Source organism: Buceros rhinoceros, unplaced genomic scaffold, assembly GCF_000710305.1.
Source record: "Buceros rhinoceros silvestris isolate BGI_N320 unplaced genomic scaffold, ASM71030v1 scaffold14230, whole genome shotgun sequence".
Lineage (NCBI taxonomy): Eukaryota > Metazoa > Chordata > Aves > Bucerotiformes > Bucerotidae > Buceros > Buceros rhinoceros.
Window position 1 is genome coordinate 1365 of NW_010391387.1, and position 18065 is coordinate 19429.

Consider the following 18065-nt stretch of genomic DNA (forward strand, 5'->3'; position numbering starts at 1 on the left):
CAAGGTCACAGGCTGCTCCAGAGCCATGCCTGCCATTGTGCAGCACCCTCAGGACTTCTTCCCCAGGCAGCTCAGGCGATGGCCGTACTGATAACAGATAGACCTACCCGAGACACTTCCACTTTGTTTTCAAACAACTGCTCCAAAATCCCACACTTTTCCATGCAAAATCTGTCAGCCACTGCCTATAGTCCCACGTCACCCCCTGCATGGGCAGCACTGCTTGTGGCAGCCAGCTGCTTAGAAACACAGGGGTCTCCTGGGTGAAATTTACTCCTAGACATGGGTCCTCTACTGTCAGGAGACCAAACCCTGGGTAAGAGGAGGCTTGACTTAATGTGGACACCAGCAGAGCAACCAGCAGCAATAAGCCGAGATGTGGTACTGGCAGCACTCAACTGCAGAGGCTGGGCTTGGCTCTCACTTACCTTGGTTTGCCTCGAGGCTGATATCCCAAGAGGAATTTGCCAGGTAGATCTTTACAGGCACTGATGAAGTAGGGAATAAATGTTGGTTTCTCTTTCTTGGTCTTTATTAGCAGCTCTTCCAGCTTCTAATTGGAGAGAGAAAGAGAGAGAAATGCTCAAGGAGAGCCTACATTTTCCGCAACACAGAGAGCCTGCGGTTATCTCTCTCCATGCTGTGGTCAGCCCTTTCGCCCCTCCCCAGCCCTGAGGCCACCAGCCACACCGTTTCTGCACAAATGCCACCAGGTCACAGAAAGCCGATACTCTCCCTTCAGTGCTATTTGCTGGCAGGGCAGCCCTCTGCTGCTCTGGCACACCGCTGCGGTACACCATGCTCCTACCGCCTAACTCCACCATCCCCAGACGGAATCCCCCAAGACCCACAGCTGGGAGGTCACTGCCAAACCCCAGGTGATAAGAGGAAGATCAGGGAGCTCTGTCCAGCAGCAGCTCATGCCAGACCCAAAGAGTTTACAACCTGTCCTGAGACAAACAAACTTATTCCATGCTCCTGTGACAGGCTCACCTTCTTGTCTCCACCGTTACAGTCCTGATAGTACTTGTGATTCAAAAGGTCTCTGGCAAAAGAAGCCATTGGCTGGACATAGCGAGCAACGATTTCATCCAGGTCTTCAAACTCCTTTGAACAAACACATTTAAAGAGGTATTTAAGGCGCATGGTGAGGAACTCTTATTCTAGCTCACAGCTCTCAGTCACGCATTCTGCACAGCAAGGCTGGATGCTTTTGGGGGAAAAAAATAAAAGCTGAGTATTGTCTAAGAATGTGGAGAACCACAATGGAAGCTCCTCCCCAACAGCCTGAAAGCAGCTGCAAGGAGAGAAAGGCTGTGCCAGCTGGTCCCTGCCAATAGGTGGTACTTCTCCTTCCAGGCATGCTCTGCCGGGCTCTCACCTCTGTGTTAATCCAGAGCGTGGAGCCCAGGCTGAAGGCGTTCTCCTTGCCCTCTTCTCGGACATCAACATGCTGGTAAATCCCATCGTTCACCTTCCAGGTGACAGTCAGGTGGTTCTCCCCTTTACTACTTGGCCGAATAATCACATCCCCTTGGTCCATGGTCTCCATCATCTTCTCGGCTTGCTTGAAGCTGATGTTGTGGAATGACGGGTGAGCAATTACTCTCTTGATGTACGCTACGGGACAAAGCGGAGTGGTTGGGCTTCCAAGAGGAACCGCTTTCTTGCGACTGTATGTCTAATCACGCTTATTCTCCCGAGGCAGCCTGGGGAGGCTGGCATTACGAGGGAGAGAAAAACTAGAGACTCACTCGTCCGCTGCTGCTTTCTTTTCATGTCCTCTTCCTGCTTGTGATCTGCTGCCTCAGAGTCAAAGTCATAGTAGGTGTCTTTAGGCAGCTTCCACTCGTTGTTCTTATCCATCAGGTCTGAGGTCCTGCAGGTCAGGTCTGCACTGAACTTCTCAATGTCGATCTTCATAATCCTGCAGTGAACCGTCATTCCCACCTGCAGAAGAGGGGCGGGTGAGCAAAGCCCGTCACAGCTCTGGCTGATACGGCAGAATCCCTGCGCTACAGAGCCATCTGTGTGGGGTCACGCTGCCAATAAGCAGGCACAAACTACCTCACCTACTTCAGCAATCCTGCTATAGGAACCAAACCCCAACTGATCCCTGAGGTGAGTAGAATTAAATGAGACTGAAGGAAAAACGGGCAGTTCTCGACTACCTATGCCCTGTACCACAGACAAAACGGTGCGTCTGGAGGCTGAGGACAGCCAAATTCGCTATATTTAGGTGTTTTTGCAGCACAACTGGACTTCACAATGTGCAAGAAAGCAGTTAAGTCTGTTCAGAAGCAGAGTGAAAGACACCCAAAGGAATTCCCTACTTAAATAGGAAAATACCACCACAAACACAGCAATGTCTTAGCCCAGTTAACCGTGCTGAAGCTAACAATGGCTCTTGAAAGAACTGCTAAGAGACCTTTGACCCTACAGGATTATCCATCACCTGCATGGACTGTCGGGGGACCCCAAAAGACAGAGAAGATGTTAAACCTCTACTTTATCATGTGATAAAAACATGTGCTTCTGTTACTTTCAGAACCCCCACCCCTGTCCTGAGCAAGACTGGTAACTCTGATGACCCCCAGGAACAAACTGAGACAGAAGAAAAAGCCATGGGAGAGGGAGAGCGACCCTTGCGTATCTAACAGCAGTTCTGAGAACTCCTTAGAAAGCCAGAAACAAAGGGCAGCTCTGCATTAGAATGCCTTCTGGTCTCCTAAACCCAGACTTTAGCCAGACCATAATAAATCCTCCTGCGGCACAACCTGTTAACTGATTAACAGGGTTCCCACCAGCTGCCAAAGGGAGATTTGCACCGTGCGAGAAGGACGCTAACCAGAACCTGAACCTGCTGCTGATTTAAAGTCCTTAAATGAAAAAAAGATTGGAAAAGTTATTTCGGGAACAGCGATGTTAACCAAACTCTGAATCTTTGGCATTGGCTCCAAGCTCTTGCTGGGTATATGAAAACCTGCTGCTTTCATACCTTTACCCTTTCTTCTGGCCGCTTGACCACTTTATCGCTGAGAAATTTGGTTGGGATGAAGCCAGCAACTCCGTTATCCAGACGGGTCTTCACTCCAATGGCCTGACCCGGGCAGGAACCGCTGTCAAAGTGGTTCCAAACCTTGAACAAGGCAAAAGCAAAAGTCATTCAGCACAGAAACAAAATAGCCCCTCGCAGCTCACACTCAAACAAGTCTAAAAGCTGTGTCAGCAAACTGGAGCAGCCAGCAGAGACGAGTGGAAGTGACAGAGGACTTCAGTGAATGCTGCCCAGCAACGCCATCATCCTGCTCCAGTTCTGCTCAGCTTATGGGCCTTTGCAAACAGGAAGGTCAGAATGTTTTTAGACCAGCCCACAAACCTGCAGCTAGGGCTGGTTTCTAATGACTGCTGCAGGGTTTGAAAGCCACGGATTACCAAGGCTGGAATTCAGCAGTGTTCAGAACAGACCTCAAGTACAGCTGCATTAAGCAGCAGGGAGTCCAGGTAAGTTCTTAACAGAACAACCTTCTGTTCTCAGGGTCACAGTAGTTTCCCTATGTAAAGCACAATCCTGGACCACAAACAAGCCTGCTCAATTTGCAAAGAACTGGTCAGCTTAGCTCCAGCTCCATTTCACTCCCAGCCCAGTTCACTAAAATCCATTCTGCACCCATAAAGGACCAGTCAAATCTATACCGAAGCAATTAGTCACAAGTGGAACAAGATTATATTTGCAGCCAAAGGCCACATTCAACTTGGGATCCAGGGGCACTGCAGACACAATCTCGGTTCTGACACCTCATCTCCCAACAGCCCTACAAAACGCTCAAGCCCGTTGACAGACCCCTGACAAAGGGAGGCCCACGAGGAGAGGCAGCCCCACCTCGCTGAGCTCTGGGAAGTTATCCTGCTGACAGAAAGGACACTGCCAGAGGCCGGATTCATCGTTCCGTATCGCCTGGTCGTAGCTCTCGCCCTGTGGCCGCCTGTGAGCTATCCCGGTCACGTTGCAGATGATCATTTTACCTATGGTGGGATGGGAGAGAAGGGAAGAATAAAACACTGAAAGGGCAACTGCAGGGCTGGGCAGTTCCCTCGATCCAAGGTGCTTGTGCGTGAAGGCATGAGGAACCTGCCCAGGCAGTGGAAAAGCTGCTTCTCATACATGCAACCATAGCACCGTCCCACCATCATGCTCACCAAGATCCCCCTGCCCCACTTGTACACATCAGCTTAGGAGGACAGAAGCCAGGGATGTAAACAGGGATGTACCTATGTAAAACGTCTCTGGAGTTTCTTTGGTCAGCATGTTGAAGACCTCTTCAGTGTTTGGAGAACGGTACGGGGTTCTCAGGTCCTTGTACCTGCAGCTGAGCTCAGCTCGAATGTCATATAAAGTGATGTGCTTGTCACCGTAGCCCTGCGAGGTGTTCAGAGGTGACAAAGCATGAGTGGCAGGAGAGAGCTGAGCAGGGAATCCAGTGTAGGTTATGAAAGAACTCAAGGAACTTAACAGCTAATTCGTAAGAGAGTAATGCACAGGGTACCATCGGACCGCGGACCGCAGCCATAAGAGGTTGAGGAGGTCAAAATTACATTCAACAGCACATTCAGAAAACACTTAGGTAATTTTGGGGAGAACAGTTTAAACGGTCTAATTATTGCCCCCTGCCTCCTTTGTCCCTCTGCCTCAACGTATTTTCTGTAGGCATTTACTATATGCCATCGTCAGACACTGAATACTCACTGGGGCTGTCCGTACAACGGCCACAGCTCAGCTTCTACTCAGGGGAAAGGTCACCAGCTACAAAACCTAAAAGCCGGACAGCAGGGCTGCCCCTCTTTCTCAGCACCAGGAAGCCCCAGCGTACCTGTCTTTCTAGTTCCTCAGCAAAGGCATCCAGGTCGAGGTCTTTCAGACGCTCAGGGTTTTCCAAGATCTCCTCCAGAGCTCCCGCGGGATTAGCGTCCTCTGCGGACTCATCGTATTCTAAGGCGTCCACTGCCATTTTTCTTGCCCACTCATAGGTTTCAGGGTGGACCCTAGACCCATCTAGGACTTCGATGTAGGAATCAGTACTGAAATAAAACCAAAGCGATGTTCAGGTAAGGACTCTGCAGGGCTCCAGAGTCACCTCCTTCAGCCCAGTAACAAAGCAGACTGTGGAGCATCACGATGGGCTGTGCAGCTGCTTTGCCACCGCTGCCTTCATGGAACACACTGCTCTGAAAAGGACATCATGAATCCGGCATCGCTACATCAACAGGAGCCAAGGCACGAGAAATTCCAGCCTGCAGCTCCTGCACTGCAAAGATACAGCCGGGACGCCAGGCAGGTCTGATCACCGTGTGCTGCAGCTGCCCTGCGAGCACACCATCTCCACTTTTTCTCCTTGTACTCTGAGTGTTGCCAACTGGCAGCGCAGCCACCTGCATCCAGCTGTTTGCATCTGCCCCCTGCATCTCCAGGACCTGCATCGCCCATAAGAACCCGGGACCTAGTGGGGCTGGATCGCTCAGCGTAGGGATGGAGGCAGGTGTCCTTTCTCAGACCACTTTTCAATGGCAAAACTGTGCCAGCCCTAGAGAGCACGTTTCCAACAAGGGTCCCTTCGGAGCAAAGCAGTCACGGATTTAGAAACTAGGTTACTGCTGACCTCCAAGGGCACAGCTCTTGTTTAGTTACCAGTAACCTAATGCTCTACAAACTTCCCAGTATTGCTGCTGGTTGAAGAGGAACATAAATTGCCAGAGTTATGCCTCAAGTTTGAAACTTTAGAAAAATAAAATGCTGATGGTAGGACAAAGCAGAAACTAAGCGAAAGCACACATGGGTGACTGATGGACACAACTGTGTTAGGGAACAACTGTTCTCAGCTGAGGTCCTCTTGACCACAAAGGGTCTTCTGAACCACAGCAAGCTACGTAATTAATGTTCTGCAGCTCACATTGCTGTGTGAGTTTAGCTGCCCTCGAGAATCACATTAATAACCACCATCTGAACTTGGCCAAGGACCAGAGGGGCCACACAGAAACCCCTGGGAACATGGACTCCACGGAACAAGATCATTTCAGCCTGTCGCTCATGTGAACTCCACACCCGGCACGACACTGAACGCAGCCCAGGACCCACCTATCACCCAGCGATGCTGTGTCGATTTTGATGAAGCCAGCACAGTTGATGAACACCTTGGGTCCCATGTGGCACATGGTAACCAGCTGCGTCCTGTTCTCCAGACGCGTGTTGTTTTGTTTCAGGATCTGGAGAGAGAGAGAGGTCATAGTACAAACCCTGTTATTCAAACACAAGGGTTCTCCAGGACTCACACTGGACACTGCAGTGTTCCAAGCATCAGACACAATCAAACCCATCACAACTCATGAATTGTTGCCCCCCGCCTGTGTCTCAATGCTGTATGAAGAGAGATGACTCCACAGGGAACAGCTCCAACTTTGGGGAAAGCACTGGCTTCCTGCCTCATGTTTTCCACAGTACAGAGCCGTCTTGGGACTCCAACAGTGCCCCCATTCCTGTGGGTCTGGGAGCTACGAGAATGGACAGATCTGCCGAGTTGCTTGGGTCTGTCAAGGACGTAAACCCATGCACAGCTCTGGGGTTAGGCAGTGAGCTAACGCACTAGAACACATGCCGACAGAGCTGTCGGCTGCACCTGGCACACACAGCCTCAACTCGTCTCTAACAGCACTGCCATGGGGCCAGCTCTCACGTTCTTGGGGTGCACTATTTCCCAGAAGCCTCCTTACCTTTAGCAGGTGAGTGCCTTTGCGTGGCCCCAAGCCACACACATACTGCAGCAAAGCCTGGCTGTGGGGGTGAGCAATCGCTCGGTTGACATCCACTCCCACCTCGTTCACGCGGTTTATGAATTCGCAGTAGAGGGCATTCAGCAGGTCCTCCTTCACCACGTGCTCCTGGCAGGAAGGAGAGTCGTTAGCCTCACAAGGAGACGTGGGCAATGCTTTTGCTCAGCCAGACCTCTCCCAGGCCTCTCAGGCCACTTTCTCTTGCAGAGAACGATCTTTCTTCCCTGCCCAAGGATCTCACAATGAAGAGTTACCTGCAGAGGGTGGAGTTTCAGGCAGAGAATATCCTCATCGGAGCTGCAGACCTGGGCAAACTCTATCAGTGGGTCCTGGACACGGCGAGCAAGGGAGACGGCTTGACGCAGCAAAGGTGGGTAGTCCCGGAACTCATTCTGCAAGAGGCCAGAGAATCAGGGAAAACCCCAATGGTGTTTTCACACTTTGTAGCACAAATGGCAAAGACTCATCAGACAGCGATTGGAACAGGGGAAACATCTGGGCAGGGAGCTGAGGTGAAAGGCTCCCAGGAGCTCTGCTGCAATAGGAATGAAACAACCTCCTTCACACAGCTGAGCAAAATGCGTTTCAGACCACTTCAGTATCTACTCTGTACATCGGCTGGTGCTGATCTCTGCAGGGAAGCCTACACAAGGTGTTTTGCCTTGATCCAAAGATCAGTAGGTCGCTGTCTGGATGGGTCACAAGGCAGTGGATGACACAAGGCAGGGCCAGCCCAAGTGGAGGATGAGACAGCACGAATGAATGGTAGAGTAAGGGATAACTGGAATAACAGAAGGTTCACCTCAGACTTCTTGCTGTTCATGTAGAGGATGGCCAGTTCATTGTCGACCAGCTCCACTCCGATAGAGGACAGCTGCTGCCCTTGATCCAGCTCGTGAACAATTCTCTTTACATCCTCCATCAGCATCTGAGCATCCCTAGGGAGAGACGGCCAACAGGATTGAGGGGGGAGCACAGAGCTGCGTCCTGGACTCGCTGTGGGAGATAACCCCAACGGGCTACCTCGCACCACAGACAGAAACAGCGAGATGTGAACAGGCGTGGGGAAAGGACTGCAAAGGTACTGGGATGTGGAAGGAACACAAAGACTGACCTGTTCTCGCCTGCAATTGTCACCACATGAGGCTTCTTGTTCAGGAGGAATTTCTTCAAGGTTTCAATATCCTGGGCCTGGAAAGGAAAGCGAGACAGGTCAGATCAGAAAAGCTCGAGGCTTTCTGTACTGAGCTAGCTAGTCCTGGGCTCCTGCTTCACAGGGAGCATTCTTGCACACAGGAATGACAAGGTCTGAGCCATCTCCAGACAGACTATTCCTCTCTAGCCCACAGTAGATCATCACTTGGTACCAGCAGCAGCATGTGTTCATTCATCTCGACAACAGCAGCACCAGGGCTCACCTTCTTTTCCCGATCTTCCTCACGCCAGGCGTTCCTTCGCTTGGTGAAATGCGGCAATCGGAGGAAGTCAGTAACCTCACCCTCTCCATTTACAAGGGCACAAAACACAGGGTGGTCTCTGCGAAAGAGAGATCGCTCACATGGTGGACTGCTAAAGCTGTACACCGATCCAGAGGCAATGTCTCTCCTCCTACCTGGCTGAGGAAAACGCAATGCCTAGCACCCGAATCCCCTTCCCTTGGTTTTCATCCATGAAATCATCATCTTCCTCCACTTGCTGATCAGGACGGTACGAAGCTACTTTCAGCCAGTTGTACAGTTTCCGGCTGCAGGACTAGTGGAACAGAGAGAAGGGGAGAGAGGAGTGAGAAAACCCACTGCAGGTGCTTTGGCACAGCCCTTCTCTGGAAGGAAGGACATGGACTGGTCAAGGCAGCAAGACAATATACCCTGCCAGGATTGGGACCAGCTCTCCAGAACCACAAAGCCCATCTCTCCTCCCACTGAGATATCTGCTTTTCTCCCATCCTTGGGAAAGAATCAGACTCAGATCCCTGCCTGTCTCCTCCTCCTTCCCGAGAACCTGTGTATGGCCTGTCAGCAGCTCAGCCCACCATGCTGCAGGACTGTGCTCTGAATCAAACCCACTCGCCTCCCTTGAGGACATACTCCTTGGCCTCCATACTCCCTCACCTTGAGGACATACTCCTTGGCCTCCACCAACAGCTTGTTCTTCAACTCTTTAGCCATCTGCACATAGAGGAACTGGTTGAGGGACCTCTCGATGGCCATTGTACGCTGCCGATTCCACTCTTGCACTTGGTGGCTGAACTCATCTCGGTAATAGAACTGTTTAATTTCCTCAAAGTACGTCTGGTCACTACCGTACCTGCAAAAAAACGAGAGGAGGAGATACAGAAGGGCCCCAAATGTTGGCACTGATGCCACCCCAGGCAGATCCTGCACAGGGATGTAACAGTAGCACCTCAGATTCAGGGAGCTGCCTGGAAAATTCAGAGAAGAGCCAATCCTCCCATCAAACATTCCTTCAGCTGCAAAAGCGGTGCTGCTAGGCAGGCCACAGCTGAACACCATGCTGGCAGCACAGAGAGGATCTGTACAACACAAGGCAGCTCACAGCGCTGCAGCACCCCCCTATTGCACCGTGTGGCTGCTCAGATGGGCAGGAATTGAGGGGCACACAGTGGGGGTGGTTGGGGAACAAGCATCCTCTTTCACTGAAATCCTATAGGCTTCAGAGTTTGCCTTCAAATGAAGAGACAGATGTGTGCTAAAGTTCTCACTCAGATGAAGGAAAAAACAAGCCCTGAGAGGCTGCTTGACTTTAAGGTGCAGGAAGCCACCAGGCCATGACTTCCAGGAGCAGTTTGGGTTACAGAGGAGCTCTCACAGCACAGCAGCTCTGCCAAGGCACGGATGGCACAGCCAGCGAGGACTCACCCCTCCACTCCTTTCATGTCAATGCTGATGTCTATAGTGAGCAGGGCCTCATCCTCTGCCAGGCTCATTTTCAGGAACTGGTCATCTCGCAGCTCCTTCACAGGCTTGTTCTTCAAGTATTTAAAGGAATAGGCATAGTGGGCTTCATCGATATCCTGGGAGAGAGGAGAGACACACATGCAGGGCATTCATAAAGACAGACCCTTCTGAATACCGTGGCAGACAAGGGTTTTATTCAATACCCCCTCAGGCCCACGCCTGCCAGTCTGCATTTCCTTCCCCAGCAGGACACAGCGGAGTTCATTCCCAGTCCCAGAGAAACAGAGACTGTTCCAGTGATTGAAGGCAACATCTCCACAGCAAGAATTAGGCCTGATGAAATGTTGAGACTAAGAATGCAGCATGCTGCTGAGCTGGCCCCTGCAACAGCCCAGCTCACACACTGCCCGGAGGTTTATTCAGATTTGCCGTTGACATGGGAGAAGTTTTCAGATGCAAAAATGAGCATGTGTATATTATTTAGATGCTTCCCCAAACTGACCCACTGAGTCAGAGCTCCCTTTCTTACCTTCTTCCCTTTTTTCGTTGGTGAAATGTTGATTTTAGCTCTTTCTTGGAAAGTCTGTCTCAAAACCTGTCTGACCAAAGGCTCCCTGGCTATCTGCAAAGCCACCATGTACCGGGCTCCCTCCAGCACAGCTTCAGGGCTTGGGAATTGACTAAAAGCAAGGAGACAACACGAAGGCTTAGGACTTGAGGACGCCTGCAGATTCCTTCCCTTGTGTCACACCAGCAGGACCTCCCTGAAGATCCTCCTCCCACTGACCTACACACATAATCCTTGGCCAGCTCCAGGGGCTCTGCAGGGAACTGCTCCGTCTCGTGACGCTGGTAACTGTCTCGGAGATTCTCTCCAAACTGCTCTGGTGTCAGACCAAACTTCTTAGCCAGGCCATCTGGTTGAAAAAAAACAAAACCAACCCACCACTAGAACAATGAGGACAAGGCTAGTGGAGCTTACACCACCCAGAAGAGCGTGCGCGCCAGGCCGCTGCAAGCTCAGCGTGACGGAGTGCAGCCCTTACCCAGCCCGGCTGTCTGACAGATGGTGTACATGTCCCGACGGGAAGCCTGCTTCAGCTCAGGCCCCTTCTGCTCATCATCGTCTGCATCTTCCCCTTCACCTATGGGAAGGATACATGTAGCAAGGCCTCTTTCCAGAGGCGTCCCGACAGCTGCGGCGTGGCAGAAGCACAGCAAAGGGATTAAACACAACCTACACTGTGCAACAGAGTCCCTGAACTCCACAGGGACCTCGCAGAGGTCCCAGCAGCCTTACAGTTCTTCAGGGTCAGAAAAATGCCCTGAAAATTCCACCTCCAGTTCCACTCTTTTGCAGTTTTAACAGCTGTATCTCCGGGTTGCACATTAAAACGCACATCAAGGTGGCTGATCCCCTGCCGTGCAGGGTGGTGTTCAGTCCCTTGGAAAGCAGCACCTTGTTGGCAAACTCAAATTTTTCAGAAGTGCCTGGAAGACCTGGGACTAACTTGAGGTCGAAGCAAACAGCAGAGATATTTGCTTCGACCAAGGGCTTTTCACCAAACTTTCTTACTATTCTCCGGCACCACACAATCATGAGACTATCAAATCTGGGGACAAACCTTCCTCCTCTTCACCATCCTCTCGGATGCGCTTTTGCTTCTTCCGAGCGGCCTTGGCAGCATTCTGCATCTTGGGGATGTCTCGCCCGTAGTACAGCAGGAAGTGATTATACACATCCTTCAGCTCGTCCATGGACTGCACGTCCTTCAGCCTGCGGCACGGCATGCAAAGCCAGCACGTTACACCCTGCTTGCAGCACAGCTGTGGTCAGAGCACTCAAGGAAACCCAAAGAATCACCCTACCTCTCCATGTCAGTAGTATCCAGGGCCCTTATTCCATCTGCCAAGGGCTTGTCTGGGTCAGCAGAGATTTGCTCATACTGATAGGCCTGCATCTTCTCAAACAGCCGCGTCAGGTTTTGCTTGCGGATCTTCAGCTGGGTCCACTAATAGGAGAACAAAGACTCCCAGTGAAACGCACCACAGTTGCGTGTCACACCTGACCCCTCCCACGATCTTGGGATATTTGTCATATAAAAATCATCATCAAAATCTTCATCCACAGCCAGATGTCACACACATGTTGGATATGGATTAACAGCAAAAAAGTAAACCCAACACAAATCAAGGTTCGGAACTGCCTGATAGCAGAGAAGGAACTTGCGCTCCTTGCAAGAAAGGTCTCTACACAGAAGCAAGTGTGTGAAGACAAAGGACTGTTTTGAACCCTCCTTTGTCAGACAACCCTTTACTACCAGATGACAGCAAACATGCAAAAAAACCCCAAACATGGGTAAAACAAAGCACACAAGGTCTCCACGGCCACAATGAAACCTGCTGAAAGTATGAGGCTAAGTGGGAAGACACATTAAATGTTGGTAGGATAACAAGCAGTGCAAACACTCCTCACCTTCTCATCCCACTGCCAGACCCTCCAGAGGTCATTGATGTGCAGCTCTGGCTCCACATACTCTTTTCTGTAGAAGGCGATGAATGGGACCTGGGTCAGAAATGAGACTCGTCACCACCACTCAAGCAGGAGACCAGGCTGTTCCTGGCAGTCCATGGAACGCTCCTGTTCCACATGGAAGAACAAGGTAACGGGGCAGCAGCGTAGATGTCCCAAGCCATGCCCCAGCTCTTAAGACTGTTCCACCGCATAGACCAAAAAGCTTCTGCAACATCAGGCAACACCTCAGAGAACAGGTAGAACGGACCAAGCGAGCCTCAGGATGCTCTGAAACTCCTCCACATCATTAGCATCAAGGTCTTCAGGATGAGGGAATTACAACAGCAGCTCCACCCCACAGGTCTGGAGAACCTGCGTGGCCACAGCTCGCATAAGATGAGGTGCCATTTTGTCACAGGAGAAGCAGCCACATGTGGTACCTCAGCCCCTTCTAGTTTGCTGCCCTAAAAGCTTCCAGCAGCCCCTCAGCTAATCCTGCCTGGATAAGGAGACAGCAACTCAAACCTTATCTTGGAAATGAAGGTTGAGGTTGTGAATTACCTCAAAATGCTGATTTCTCATGAAATTCAGGGCTTCTTTAATTTTCTGGATGGTGCTGGGCCCCTTGCGGCTGAAGCTGCTGCTGGCTTGTCCACGGTCAAGGTAGTCGGAACTTTCCTAGAGAGGAGAAACATGCCGTGCTGGTCATATCCCCGAGCCGAGTTCCGATCAGCCAGGCTACAGCTGCGAAACGGTGCTCCTCTCGTTAGCTGGGAACGCAGGTTTAGCAACCCGGGATTTGAGAGCACGAAAGAACACCCTAACTCTGACTGGCTTCACGGAAACCGGAGAAGCAGCACCTGGCCAAGGTAACTGATGGTTAAAAGCAGATCACGGCTAACACCAGTTTAGCCCTAGGTCCCCAGTGCCTAGAGATTATTTGTGACAATTATTCTCACAGCTTCTCCATGTTCCTTCCTGTCCTGTTTTACGGATGCAAACTGAAGACACGTGCATGTTAAATGACCCGCTCAAAACCAGAAAGAAAGGTATATGGGGCGCCACATTCCTCTGAGCAGATCCCTGGAACAACGTCTCCAGGCTGGAAATCTTCCAGTCCTCTTGGGACAGAAGTCCCAGGCATAGTCCTTTACCTGCAGGGAGATGGTGGGTGTCGCAAATGCATTCCTGTAAATCCAGTCAGCCTCTTCCTCTAGCTCATCGTCTTCAGCACTCTTCACCGGGATGGATCGCAACTGTAAAAAGACAACAGCATGAGTGGAAGCACGTGCAGCACCAGGGCTTGGGCTACCACACTTCGAGCAGCCTGGGAATGGTTGTTTTGAGCTGCAGGTTCCTCCCTTCCTCCCACAGCCCCAGGGCTCTGCTGAGGGCAGCACTGCAATGTCTGCACCAGAGCACACCAGAACCTGCCGCAGCTTTACACTAGGCCAAGGCAGCCAATCCTGTCAGAGGCTTGGGGAAAGGCCTGCGATGGTGTGAAATCGCCCGTGATGATCAAGTCAGGGCCCCACTTCCCACCCGACTCCACAGCTACAGCCTCTGTTCCGCTCTATCCGTGTCTGTTCTAGCCTTGCTATCACTAGAGTAACAGAATACAAAGCAGCTCCAAACTCTCTCTGGGTGTTTCGTCCCAGCCACTTCTCTTTCAGGCCTGCCCCAATCATCACTGACATCCGTGAAGACAAGGAAATGTGTGAACATGCCACATACGGCCAGCAGACACTACACACAGCGTTCCCCTGTGCTGTGCACGCTGGCATGGGAAAAAAGGTCCTTCTGAAGAGCCAGCAGCTTCAGAGGTCCCAGTCTACAACGGAGGGTAACGAGCCTCTGCACAGAACTACATTAACATGGAAAAACATGGACTGTTGAGGGAAAACCTGATTATGGGGTAGAATTAGGACCAAAATATGAGATGCCAGAATGATTCCTAGCAGCACTGAGAGCAGTCTAGGAACCAATCCCTTGAATTCAAGTGTGTCACAGAACAGTTACATGTGGGCTGGCACACGGGTAGGGTAGAAAACCCTAGCAAACCTCCTCGGATTCAGCTTCACTCTTGCTGTGCAGAGCTACAGCTCCTGGGGTTACTAACAGCACAAAGGACATCTCAGCACCACACCCAGCAGATCAACACTGGCACCCAGTGGCAGAGAGAAACTATGGCCAGTGCTCAAACTGGGCTTGCACAGCCAGACCAGTTCAGAGTGCCACTGCTAAGTCTGAACGCAGAGTTTTATCCTGCACATTTGACAAGTGGGGTCTTCAAAGAGGGAAAAAGAGAAGCCAAAATCCAGCCAGGTGAGAAAGCTGGCCAGTGGGTCCCAGGCCTGCTGTGCACAGAGGGAGCTGAAGCACTCTCTGTCTGCACCCCTCACCCTCTCCCCTCACCTGGAACCTCTCCGGCATGTCTGTTACGCGGATCTCGTTGTCCTGGTCCGTTAGGTGGCTGCTCTCCAGCTCACTGGGCTCGTACATCTCAAAGATGCTACGCCGACTGACGCGCTTCTTGGTAGTCTTTTTGGGTCGTACACGAGTCTCCCCTTCAGTTTCTTCATCCTCATACTCGTATTCCTCTTCCATTTCCTCATCGTACTCATTATACTTCTCAAATTCATCATAATCAAAGTCCACACCAAAGATTTCCTGGGCTTCCTGCAAAGCACTGGAAGGCAAAAACTATTGTTCAGCCCCTTGGTCCAGTTCACAGAAGACCCTTCTAGCCCCACAGAGAAGGCCAGGGCACTTCAGTCTAAGCTTTAGGTTTGCATCTAAGCTACAAAATCCCGGATTAAGTACACCTCTTCAGGGACTGGTTTTGGTATCCCCTTAAAAATTCAGGGGAGAAAGGAACGAGCCAGTCATTTAAGAAATAGCAGACTTAAAGTTTTATGTTTATCAGGTTCATTCGGGAAAAGAGAGCAGCAGCACCCAACCACGAGCTGAATCACTCTGCAGCTGCAGGAATCAAGTAAGCCGAGTGCTGCTTCGAGGCTCCAGGCCAACTTCCAATCAATACTTACGCGTCTGTGTATCCAGGGAGCTTCTTTCGCCATTTTGGCTTCTTTAGAGGCTGTCCGTCATCATCCACAATGAAGTCATCGATGTCTGGACATTGAGGAACAGTTTAGTGGTCAGGACACCCGCATGTTCAACTGGTACCTCTGAGAACACTCAGCTCATCCAGTGCAACCATGAGCCTGTACCACAGCTGCTGCTGGCTGTCAGCCTGCCCAGCTACCCACAGCATGTCCTACGCCAGCCTCAGACATTCCAGGATCTGAACCACAGTAACAAGCTGGAGTGAACTTCCAAACACAGGCAAAGCCACGTGGCAACTATCAGTGCCCGGAAAACACAGTCAGAAAAGGCCTTGCTGCCTTGAACAATAAAGAGAAAGAATCTGGAAATTCTTTGAGTATGGTACCAGCAGCGGTGAAGGGCTGACGGTGAAGAGGAGAAGCAGGGCAAGCATGCACTGTGCTTCTATGTACTAAACAGTGCCTCGACTGCCTTCCTTCAAAGCATTTCCACCCTGGAGGCAGCTAAACCCCTCAGAACAAATAATGTGCTTCTGGACAAAGCAGTTTAAACAGACAAACTAAACCTGCCGCCCAGAAACGTTTAATCATAGAGATTCTCTAATCAGACCAGAGAGAGCTTGACCACAACCAGCCTATGGCCCTTGCTGACTTCTAGCTCAGAGAAAGCCTTAACTTGGTTTCTGTGCTTTAATTCTAAGACAATTCTAAGATGCAATTGACCATCCATACTCACCGGACTCATCCTCCTCCTCCTCCTCTTCCTCTTCCGGTGGAGCAACAGGAGCTTCAACAGCTTCCCCTCCCTCCTCTCCTTCACCATCCTGAAAGATTTCTTCAGCAATGGCTTCCTTCTCATGTTCTTCTTTTCCATAGTCTTCCTCTTCGTCATCCTCATCATCAGACATCTTCCGCACACGCCTGAATTTTTGCTGCAAGCAAACAGGCTTGTTACTGCACGTAATTCCTGGCACAGACACTCAAGCTCTGTAGTCTGCCGGGCCAGAACTGCACTTCCTCTGCAGGCACCTGTGAGGGAGCAGGACAGAGCCCAGCCCAGGGACACGGAGGTGAAGAGCCACCCCCTCAGGAGCCACGCTGCAAGCACTGGCTGAGCACAGCATGTTCACCGCAGAACTGCCTGCTGCGGACCACCAGGCCTGTGGCACCACCAGCGTTAGCCTGGCTTGATGTGTCTCCAGCGAGTGTAATGGAAAAAGCTTTACAGCCCCCAGCAGCCTGCGCTGACACCGAGGTTAGCACCATGCAGGAGGAAGTTCCTGGAAGATAAGCTCCCCCGAGACTGTCCTGCAGAGGTGGGAAGGGAGGAGTACTCTGGAGGAGGGCTCTGGGAACCAGAGGAAAGTGTTTTGCAAACTCTAGGAAGCCAGTTCCCAGTTGTCTGGGCAGGGAGAGATCCCGTTTCCTTCAAGCGCTCAGCTCGTCCTTTCCAAGGGGCCAGGGGCTGAGGGGAGGCACCACTTGCTTGCTCCAGGCAGGAGCCCTCCCTGACGCACCACACCATTGACAATGGCAGAGGAACACAACTCACTCTTTTGACTTTAACACCCAAGTTCTCCTCAATGAGGTCAAAATCATCATCTTCCAGGCGGTCATCAAAAGCTGAGGGAAGAAAGCAGAGGTGAGTTACACTCTCCCTTCACTAACCTGGGGGTGGACCAAGCAGTGAGAAGGGTACAGCTGACCCAGCCCTCACAGACACTCAGTGGGCTGTGGCCTGCTAGGAACCATCATCATAAAACTTACTGCGCTTTCTCTTTTTGTGGCCAACGTCATCCTCAGAGTCTCCAGAGTCACTGCCTTCTTCCTCCTCCTCCTCATCATCGTCATCGTTAATGAATCCCTTCAGGTTGCCCTGTTCATCTTGATCATCGAGATTCAACTCCTCTTCTTCCTCATCTGGAGTGGAGAGCAGCAAGTGTTAGACATCGACTCATCAGTTATCTGCCCTCTTGGCTCTGTGCAGGCAGCATCTTCCTCCACACTATCCACACAGAGGGGTCTAACTGAACACTTTTTCTGGCACAGAGCCCTGCCAGCTGCTCGTGCCAGAATCCCACATCTTGCCTCGCGGTGCTCTGCTCTGCAGAGGAACAGGTGCAGTGGTCACGCTGGGAGAATTCCTCTGCTTTCACTGGTTACTACCAAACTGTGTCACTGCAGGTCCCATGGGGGTGAAGCAGTGTATTTTTTATTGCCAAATATAAAAACCACCTCAGCGCTTTGAGGAAGGGAAGCACTTAAAGTCGAGATTATTGACTACAGATGACCACACTGTTACAGCCCAGTTACCGCTCCATCTGCAGAGCCAGGGAATGTCAAACAGAGCAGCGAGGCACACAGACAACTCAACAGACTCACCGTCCTCATCTTCCTCTACAAACTTCTTGGTTACCCTTGGCACAACCTCCCCATCCTGGTTGTACTCCTCCTCCGACTCCTCTGCTTCACTTTCTACGAAGTCAGACATGGCTGCAGCAGCTCACACGTGGCTCTGCAGGAACTGGGGGAAGAGGAGACATCCACCACATCAGCTGAGCGAGCAAACACAAGCACTTCCCCCACAGGCTTTTGGAGAGAGGCAGCGAAGGCAAGAGGGTTTCAAATTATCTGTCAAGGCTCTGAATTACCCAGCATCCACCTTGCCTGGACATTACTGTCACCAGAGATGAGGCAAGGGAAGGCAGCGGCTGAGTGCCGCTGGCTCCTATCAGCCTGTGT

At 51.3% G+C, this 18065-nt stretch overlaps 1 protein-coding gene across 1 annotated transcript in view; it reads right to left on the reverse strand.

Annotated features, from left to right (window-relative positions):
• SUPT6H (suppressor of Ty 6 homolog (S. cerevisiae)) overlaps positions 1-17814 on the reverse strand; it is a gene marked incomplete at its 3' end in the record, with an annotated part of 18816 nt that extends 1002 nt beyond the window's left edge. The window contains 31 exon segments of the mRNA XM_010141590.1: positions 359-553; positions 994-1107; positions 1382-1620; positions 1755-1950; positions 2999-3139; positions 3884-4026; positions 4273-4420; positions 4872-5079; positions 6134-6261; positions 6766-6933; positions 7080-7217; positions 7628-7763; positions 7940-8016; positions 8244-8361; positions 8438-8577; positions 8937-9132; positions 9705-9859; positions 10273-10423; positions 10531-10660; positions 10790-10888; positions 11369-11520; positions 11613-11755; positions 12220-12309; positions 12820-12936; positions 13413-13514; positions 14674-14947; positions 15306-15390; positions 16060-16255; positions 16876-16946; positions 17091-17243; positions 17706-17814. Coding sequence (XP_010139892.1) covers positions 359-553; positions 994-1107; positions 1382-1620; positions 1755-1950; positions 2999-3139; positions 3884-4026; positions 4273-4420; positions 4872-5079; positions 6134-6261; positions 6766-6933; positions 7080-7217; positions 7628-7763; positions 7940-8016; positions 8244-8361; positions 8438-8577; positions 8937-9132; positions 9705-9859; positions 10273-10423; positions 10531-10660; positions 10790-10888; positions 11369-11520; positions 11613-11755; positions 12220-12309; positions 12820-12936; positions 13413-13514; positions 14674-14947; positions 15306-15390; positions 16060-16255; positions 16876-16946; positions 17091-17243; positions 17706-17814 — 4512 coding nt within the window.
• Positions 17815-18065: the final 251 nt, after the last annotated feature.